This window comes from Vigna radiata, unplaced genomic scaffold, assembly GCF_000741045.1.
Source record: "Vigna radiata var. radiata cultivar VC1973A unplaced genomic scaffold, Vradiata_ver6 scaffold_416, whole genome shotgun sequence".
In the NCBI taxonomy this organism is placed as follows: domain Eukaryota; kingdom Viridiplantae; phylum Streptophyta; class Magnoliopsida; order Fabales; family Fabaceae; genus Vigna; species Vigna radiata.
Genome location: NW_014544158.1, coordinates 115,794 through 126,245, shown reverse-complemented (window position 1 = coordinate 126,245; position 10,452 = coordinate 115,794). Strand labels below are relative to the sequence as shown.

Below are 10,452 nucleotides of genomic sequence, written 5' to 3'. Positions count from 1 at the left end.
TTGTGACATAATAATACTACATCTTAATCTTTTATTACATTAGATAAATTGCAAATGTACTCTATAAAAATTATAATTAGAAAGTTAATCATAAAAATATCTTAACTACTNAAACAATTTAATTAACAAATTATTTTTATTTTAAGTGGAAATAATGGAGAATTGAATAAAAAAATACTCAATTAGATAAGAATTGACCAGTCTTCTTTATTTATTATTAAAAAGTATTCAAAATGTTTACCCAATCTATGTACACCCTTTTTCCAACTAGCATTTTTCTTTGTGAAATCAGATTCTTCAATCCATAAATTATACATAGTTCACCCCATTTTCTTATTATCATAANAACATGTTATAACTTTAATTGGCTTAATAGCATTTTTTATGTTACACAGTGATTTAATATATTTTTTATTGAATGTGGTTGTTATTACATTTTTAAAAAAAAATTAAATGCGATTCTTTGGTTATATAAATGTGAACGCGTTATTCGTTATTTTGTCNATGAAATAGAATAATAAACATATAAAATGAGGTTATGATTATATTAATAAATATTAGTGCATTATCTTTGAATGAAGTAAACACTAATCATCAACTCTCTTTGCAAAATATGACAAACACATAAAATTAAAAATAAATTGCAAAAAATGTATAATTATTATTATAAATATAAAACTAAAAATATAATTAAACCAATTTTAATAAAAAAAACACTTATTGACAAGACCAACATATATATTTGGAAATGAGACGTGAAAATATTTATGGACAAATAATTAATAAAAAATTAAACTAAAATATTTAATTTATTAAAAATAATTTTAAGAAAAAGTTTATTGATTAACTAAATTTTATTGAGCTAATTATTTGAAACATATTAAAGAATTAATTTTTTCTGTAATATCAAACTTCTCTCACAAGGAATTGCATTTAGTTGAGTAAGTAGAGAGGGTGACCAAATCTCATGTTTTCACATGGTTATTAAAATAATTCCAAATATCTCCATAATTCCTTTTAATAAATTTCCGCAATAAAAATGTAGCCACGTTGATGTGACCATATCAATCATCTCTTTAATTGGGGAGACTTTTAAGAAAGGTTAAAAATTTGCAACAGATATTAATTTAAAAAAAAAATTCTTTTAATAATATTCTTTTAATAAATATGATATATATGATTATTAATTTATTTCAAATATTTTTTTAAATATAAATTTAAATAAATTAATAAAATGATAACACGTATCGTTATAAAAAAAATTTTAAAAAATTTTTGCATCTTGACTTTTTATCAACCATGCACCCTTTTCATCTTGATAAAGAAACAAGAACACTGCATGTTTGAGTATTAACATTTGCGTGCTCCTTTTAAGTTTTAATCATATTTTCCTTAAAATCTTATATACTTTTTGCCATATAATATTGAAATAAATATAATTATTCTTAATATATAAATGTGAATGCTAAAATAGAGAGATAAATTATTTAAAAAATTTCCAACGTTGTTCAAACACAAACCATACTCAATATAATTTTTAAACTAATTATTCAGATACAAACTTATCATATATATATATATATATATATATATATATATATATATATATTTCAATTTATATAATAAAATATTAAGTAATTTTAATTTAATATAAAATTTCGTTTACAAAAGTTAATATAATAGTTAAAATTTTGAAAGTTATGAAAGTTATGGTACAGTTATAAAAGATGTTAAAGAGTTTATATTTAATAATTATATATATATATATATATATATATATATATATATATATATATATAAACTTAATATAAATAACTGTGCTAATATAAACATAACGTCTTTAATAATCAACTATCATATTTTATAATACTTTTAAATTAAGTTTTTAAAATAAAGTGTGTATATTTATATAAAAACCAGGATTTACTAGGTGCAACAAGTAGATCTATTTCTCTTTGCTCTTTTGATCATCAACCGCACACTCAGATACATCCCAACATTCACTCATGGTCTAATCTCAACCACAAGTCAAACTTGACTCTAAACATAACCTCTAAACACATTCCCTGATTGTCATCATGTTCTACAACTCTTTTAGCTTGATCCATGTCAAACTGTTATCAAAATCGTCAAGTTTTACTAAGAAAAACACAGGGGTAATTGATTATCATAAGTGATAATTGATTATTCCTGAATCATACACATGTATAATAATTACCCTATGATAATCGATTACCACTTAAGATAATTAATTATCTTAGTGGTTCTACACAATAAATCACTAGAATTCATCACGCATGAAGGGATAATTGATTATCATATCAAATAATCTATTATTCCCCCAAATAATCACATACTGGACAAAACCCTAAGGTCCAACCCTCATATATCAATCCTAAGTCACGTGAAAACATGCTTAAGACATCATACATGAACTTCCATCATCACAAACCATTGTAACCACACTCAAACACATAATTTATATCCTTTGATTCGTACAAAACCCATCGTGCAAATTTCAATCCGAACAACCCAAAAACTCTACACATGCTTATCATACCATATTTATATCATATGCCTGCATGGTAAAACCCCATTATCATAATTTTGTTTCTCCTTAGCAGCAAATCCTAATATGGGATAACCCAACAAAAAGCATACATATAATCATAGGAAAATCCCAACATAATATGTCGTAAACCCTATCCTCATACATCAACAAACCCTTTCACAACAACAGTCATAGATAATCACATCCATAGTCATGCACTCATGCATCAAAATCAGAATTACCAGGCCAAGAGATAATCATGGCATATAACAACAAACAAAACAAAGGTAAGCTTCCTCATACCTTGACCAATACTAGGACTTTATCTACAACCCCAAAACACCAACAATCTTCCTTTGCACTAAGAGTTTATGTTGCTATCCCTCTTCTTCTCCCCCAAAAACGCCAATCTCCTCTCTTCCTCTATTTTCTCTCTTTGATTTAGAGTTTTTAAGGTTTATAAAACACACAATACACCACTCTCTCTATATCTTAATATTTATAAATTAGACCAACTTTATCTCTAATATCTCCTCACTTATAATAATATATTTTTAAAACCAAATCTATCCAAATCTTTAATTCCCTTCTATATTCTCCATCCTTTTATTTTATTTTATTTAATTCAAATTCTTTTACTTCCTACACCTCTTTATTTAATTTCTACACCAATTAAATAAAGGTAAAGGACTATTTTACCCCTAAGAAAAATACAAATAAAACAAAGGTTTCCCTTGACTCTCTTTCTCCCTAGAATTGAACCCACATGCATTCAATCCTAAACAACCTTTTCATTAACAAGTCAACACATCACATTGATAGTATCACACACATGCACATATCACCCAATTATCAACATATCAATCATGTGTTGCACTTTATTAATAATATCATGAAATAATTAGCATAGCAATTATAATTCTAAAAAACACATAAACTTCACACAAATTACCAAAAATAACATTAAAAACTCAAATCACTTGATACCCTATTTACTACATTTTTCTCGAGTCTTACAAACTGAACAGGGGAACATGAAGACTGTGACTCAAATTTGGATGACCTTCCTATTCTTCAATATTCTTCCTAACTCCCATGTATTGGGGGTTACTTTTGGTAAGGCACAACTACTTTACTGCATCATGAGAGGAAATATGTTGGACATAATACCACAATCATTGAATAAATCTTCAAAATAGCCATCTCACAGCCTACGATTAGGGGGTTCGTCAGGCCATTAAGCTCTTCAAGCTTGATCATTGGCTTATGCGAAATGTAGTGTGTGCTCATTGCAGACCACTTAAGGAAGAAGTTAAGGATGCCAACTACAAATGCATATATCAAGGTCAACTGCATAAATCCACGTGATGATGTGGAGGACCCTCTAGCAAGATGCAGAGTGCAAAGGCCTAAAGCCCCTAAAGAGACCATTAACAAGCCTCGCCACATGATCATTCTCATGAGCAAAAGGAGGAAATTCACTATAACATCATCAAGATTTCTTATATGCAGCAAAAACTAACAGTCACTCACAAGGCACACATTGCTCTACATCATATTCATTTTTATTTGTCACACCACTACAATAGAACAAGTCAATCTTTTGCATCATTCCTCAACAATTCCATGACTTTTGTGGCATGCCCTAGGAACAGTTCATTCTTCTTGAGGGAATCTAATGGAGTAGTCGAGCAAAGCGTTGGAAATATGCATCAAGATGAATATGTTGATATTGTCTCTTATGTGAGCATTGAACCTCAAGTGCCTGTTGTTGAACCATAGATGCCACAGCCTCAACCGCAAGCCAAACAAGAAGTTGTTGAAATGGCAAAGGAAGCTAAGCTAAAGGAAGAAGAGGCTCATGATGGACAATAAGATAAGGAAGAAGTTGACGATGATGAGACTTAAGAGGATGAGGAGTTCTTCGACGTGAACTCCAAAGATGGACCCAACAACTTATCACATCCCACAATGAACCAAGATTTTTGTTTTATTTTATTGGATTTTAAATTTTTTCACTCTTTAATTTATGCATTTTTTAAAATCCTACAATTTTTAGGTGTAAGAAAGTAGTAGTATTTTAGGTTGTGAATATATGTTGATGCTTGCTCAATTATTCTTTTGAAATTGGTTGGAAAAAGAACTAGATAGTAGTTAGATTGGAAAACATTGAGTAGTGGGAATTAAAAGCATAGGAAAAACAAGCGAACCTTTGAATGAAATAAGCTGGACAACTCTGCAAAAGTGAGTAGTAGCGAGAGAAATTACAGATTGAGTGCACCAACCAAGCTAGGTGAGAAACCAAAAATAGTGACAGATTAAGAGATTTTCACACCATGCAAGAGCATCCTGTTGAGTTGTGTGTTAAGTCTTTGATGAAAGTTGAAACATGAAAGGCATGGAAGAGTTACATTTAAAGAGAACTCCCAAGACATGATTAATTGTGTCTTTACAAGAAAGGAACAAAGTGGTGAAATCTAGCTTATCATCTTGAAAGTCAACCCTTTTTAATTCTAAATTGTTTTACATGTTATTTTGTAGAAATACCTTTATTTTCATACATAAATTTTTTTGCTAGAAAAAATGATTGCTTTGAAGCATCAAGAGTGAAAATTGTTCAACTAGAAAAAAAAATTATTAGATATTGTTAGACATTAATTTATATTCTTAGATATTGTTATATTGTTACAAACTAAAAGATATCCTTATATATGGTTAGTTATTATGAGATATTCTTATATGTTGTTATGTGTTATTGTTAGATAATAATAATAAGTGATAATAAAATAACATATTTTTCTTAGAGATATTAGGCTTATAAATATGGAAGGACAAGATTTAAGGGTAAAGTTTTAGTAGAAACGGTGGGAAGTCAAGAATGAAGTGAGGAAATTTTAAAGGTTGAGTTTTGAAGGGGAAGAAGTAAAGAGTAAGAGATGGGGGTAGCTTACATTCTTGTTTTCTTGTTTATATGTGATTTAGTATTTTATATGAGTCTAAATTGTGGTGTAGATGTTATTTAGTAAGATTGTGGTGACATGTTAATATGTGATTGTTTGGAAACGTAAATGTATGTTCATATGTAGTGACTCAACGAAAGGTGGTGAAGGGTAACTGTGCATATTTATACCAGTGGTGTACTTCGTCGAGGCTCTCCAAGATAGTAATGGAAAGTGACACATGTATACTTCGTCGGGGCTCTCAAGGAGACTAATGGAAAGTGACATATGTATACTTTGTCGGGGCTTCCGAGGAGAGTAATGAGATGTGACACCTGTATTGGTAAGTTACATGCGAGAGTTGCAACTCAACTTTCTAATGTTGATATCATTGATGGTTGTATTTTGTGATGATAACATGTTTTGTGTTGTTGTATGAAATAATCGGTAAAATTGTATGACGTTGTGAGATGTGACTATCTAAGATTTGGATGAATTATCATATTATGATTGATTTTTTGTATGTTAGCTCATTTTTTTCATTTTTGTGGTTGTGCTTAGAAATAAAAACACAACTATAGGTTTTGTAGGATAAGCGTTTAATTAAGAGAAGAGATGAATGCACAAATATTTTACATTGGTCACTCCACCTTAGCTACATCTAGTCTCCTCCGTAGAGGGTTCTACTATAATTTCCAACAAGATTACAACTGAGTATTCTATCCATTCCTAGTTTCAGCCAACGAATAACCACTTGCTACCTTAGACTAGATGAGTATTCTCACCACTCCTAGTCTTAGTCAGCGAATAACCACTTGCTACCTTAGACCGAGTATAACAAGTGTTTTAATTTTCTTCAGAATTGCAATCAAAGATTGCTTACAAGTTGTTCAGATTATTACTCTCGTAGAGAGGATGTAATTACAATGCAATGCAGTCTAAACACTCACATGTGTTTATCTCTTTCTTCTCTTCTTTTCTTTTTATGCTCACATGTATTCTTTATCTTGAGCTCTTTCTTTTCTCTTTTGAGCGCTTCTTAGAATGAATATTTCGTTGTATGCTATCCTCTTGGTTCTTCATTTGAAAATTCTCATATTTATAGGCTTTCTGGATAAATGTTAATTAGAATAAGCTCTTGCCCTTGATTCTTGTGCTTTCTCTTTCTTCGTGTACAATAGTCATTGGATAAAGTCAAGTTGTTGGAGTAGACATGCTTTTTCAGTACTTTTCTTGAAGTAGGTTGTACATTGTTTTAGATATGCCTTCAAGTGAAGAACATTGAGAATATCTCTTTTATCTCTAATATCCAGTTCTAATATTTTGATTTGAAGTTTGTGGATGCATGTAGAATAGCTAATCTGCAAAGAATTAAGTAGATTATTGTTAAGCCCCTGGCAAGAGTACCAGATCGTTATCAAGTAATATATAAACGGTAAGTCCAAGTATCGTTTTCCCAAGGGACTCTTAGGCCTTATTTTTCATGCAAATTGATCTTATAAGACTTGAGAAAAGAATTATCTTGTAGTGTGAATGCAAAACGAAAATAAACATGCAAATGCAAATGAATCATTTGGCAAAGAAAAGTTATGGATGTATGTAGTTGTTGGGGTTTACAATTTCATCTTATCCACCCTCTTATATCTACTTTTCTTATTAAATTCACTTAATTATCTAATTGCCATGCAAACTTTCTTAGCCTACCCTAAACCCAATCTCTTGGCAAAAAGAGATTGCACCTCATATAAAATAACAGAATTTAAGCCCAGGCCCAACATTGCACCGCTCAGTGCCTAATTTGGCCGCTCAGCGGTTTGCCTCTAATCATTCTGGACGCTCAGCGACACCACTTGGGCGAGAAACAGTGAATGCACCCTTGAGTCTGGTGCTCAGTGTTGGAATTTGGCGCTGAGCGGTGGACTCGACACTTCTTTTCTACCTTATTTCCTCTTTTCTTAAGTCTAAGTCCTCCCTACTTCACGTCAATCTTCAATTCTTATCAAAACCCTGTAAAACAATGCAAAACAAGCATAATATCTTTAATAACAACTTTTGACTCTCATGTGACTCAACTAAGTGTTTTACTCGATTCTAAGCTTATTCTAAGCCATAAAGGGTGTGTTTTGATATCAAATTTAAGCATAAAAATAACGGTTTTTAGACCCTTATCAATTATGTATGCAATAAATATGTCTTTTCTTGACAGTTTTTTTGCTTTTGAACATTAAGCATTTAATGTTATTTAATGCTTACTGTTAAGACTCCGACAAGTGTACCGAATCGTATCAAGTAATATAAATGGTAAGACCAAGTATTGTTTTCCCTAGAGACTCATTGGCCTAGACAGTCATGTGATTTGTTAATGATTTAAGACTTGAATAACAAAAATCAGTGTTTATAATGCAGAAAGTAAATATGCATTCAAGTGTGATCAATTGATCAAAGAATATGCAGGTGAATGATGTATGGATTAATTATGTTGTTTGGATTTCCGACTTATCTTATCCACTCTCATGCATTTATGAATTCGACTTCTTCATTAATGTTAATGTCACTTTCTAATTTACCTTAAACCCGATGTCTCGGTGAAGAAAACCTACTCTTAATTACTAGTTCACAATGTCTTGTATTCCTAGCAACTATTCATGCATTACATTCGCACAGAAGCTTATAGGCAATCAGTCCTCCTATCCCTATGTCTAGGTAATATTGCTCCCGAGAGAATTTCCCCATGTCTAGATTTCCCCGTATGTGTCCATATCGACAAAATCAAAGATCATGCAATTGAATGAGTTAAACAAAGCATGCATAAAGTGTAGAGGAAATACCCTAACAATTAATGAAGTAAAGCATATATATCAAGAATCAATTCAATACATGAGAGTTTCAAGGGATTACAACGTTTCTCCAACAACAATGGAGGTTTAGTTCATAATAGACATGGTGAAACTTGATGAAAATAATGAAAATAATGAAATATAAAACCCTAAAAGTTGTAGATTGGAGCTTCCGCATCCAAAATCCGCCTTCGAGGGGTNAAAAGAGTGTTTTTGTGCCTCTTTCTGTCAAAAGATACACTCTCTAGGTCGTGCAAATCAATATATAGTTCATAAAAATTAGCATAAACAAACCCAAGCGCTCTCTGAGCCTACTCTCAATTACTAGTTTACTATGTTTAGTCTCCCTAGTAGTTAGTCATTCATTTCAGTGCACAGAAGCTTAAAGCAATTGACCGTCCTATTCCTATGTCTAGGTAATATTGCTAATCAAGAGTATTCCCTCATGTCTAGATTTCCCCGTATATGTCCATATCGACAAAATCAATGATCATGACATTGAATGAGTTAAACAATGCAAGCATAAAGTATANAGAAGAAAACTCAAACTATTGATAACTAAAGTATATGAATAAAATAACGATGAGTCAATCTTTTCTCGACTTTACTTAGTTTATTGTGCTAGAATTAATCAGGGAATTGTGCTTAATTGTCCGGTATTTTCCCGTTTTTCCTAATTGTGCTTAATTTCATCAGAAATACTTATTTTAATTAATTTGAATTATTTGAGACTAATTATTTGCATTATTAATTGTAGGGAAAATTCTTGGATAATATTTTGGGACTTAAAGAGAAAAGCCACATCAATTTTATTTTAAGCTAATATGAGACAGGAGATGCAAATGTCATTTTTGGGGGTGCACATGGAAAATGGGTTGAATAAAGAGAATATGGAATTTAATTGTAAAAGTCTAGCAGCTCACGGACCACAATCAGGAGCACACGGCTGGCCAGAAATACATACAGTTGAATCACTTGGGAGCTGGAATAAAAAAAAAAGAAAAAAAAAAGAAAAGAAAAGAGAAAAGGGCTGGTCCAGCAATTAAATTGCAATTGGATAATCAGGTGCCACAGCCCATGCTGATTAAATTCTTGGAGAGGGGGTGCATGCAGCTAATAGCAGGTTACATGTTTGTGAAGAAGAGCAGCTCCCATCCAGAACGTTCACGTCCAGCCTTCTTTACAACCCACCTGCACGTTGCAAATTCAATTGAAGCACCACCAACACGGCCAGCAACTGCTTCCATTTCTCCATCTAGCACCCAGCAGCAGCCTTCAACACACACGCTTATTCGTTTGAGCAATAATGTAGGAAGCAAGTCCAGAAGATGCAACAGCCACACACATATGAAGAAAGTTGGTCCAGCCGCATCACGCACCCAAGTTTATTTCTGGCTTTGCACGAAGATAACACGGCCCATCAGCAGCTCATGACCCACGTGAATTCATGCATCCATTGCCCTCCACACTGTCACGGTCTGGCCAAGAAAGTCCAGCTGCCAGCAAAAGGCAAAGAGGCACTCTCATGGGCCAGCAGAATGCACACACCCATGCGCTGTAGTAGTTAATGTTGGGCTTAGAGTTGCAGTAGTCCAGCACGTGAAGCATGTGGAAAAGAGCTGCATGTGAATTCTTCTTAAAGCAATGAAGGCAGCAAAACACCAAGGCCCATGTATTAATAGCACNCGTCCAGCTTTCAAGCACGACAGCTCCCATCCGGTTTCAAGGTCCAACACCTCTTCAACGGTCCAGCCGCCTTGCACCTGCAGCTCACACTCCACATTCACGGCCCATGCTCCATGCAGCACCTGCAACACGTTAAATGAAAAGAAGTCTAGCACTAGCTCTCCACATCAACAAGCATTCAGCAAAGAATGGGCCAGCATAGAAGGCAAGCGGTGCAGCATCTTGGAAAAAAAAAAAACAGCAGCTGCCACATCCAGAGAAAAGCTTGTAGCAATCACGGCCCATAGCAGCTGCCACATTAACAACCAGAATTTTGTTGCAGCCCACAATGCCACGTCCAGCAGGGTTTTGCACATCCAGAGCTGTCACCGAGAGAACGGTGTGACGCCAAGCAAGGAGCTGCAGCAGTTGATCTGATTCCATCACTTGGGCTTGAAGA

The 10,452-nt window shown here is 32.8% G+C and overlaps 1 protein-coding gene across 1 annotated transcript in view; it reads right to left on the bottom strand.

Moving 5' to 3' along the window:
* The window catches only part of LOC106755482, a 24,142-nt gene extending 14,560 nt beyond the window's left edge, over positions 1–9,582 (bottom strand). The window contains exon 1 of the mRNA XM_022778318.1: positions 9,519–9,582. Coding sequence (XP_022634039.1) covers positions 9,519–9,582 — 64 coding nt within the window. The remainder of the gene's footprint in view (positions 1–9,518) is intronic.
* Between the last annotated feature and the right edge of the window lie 870 nt (positions 9,583–10,452).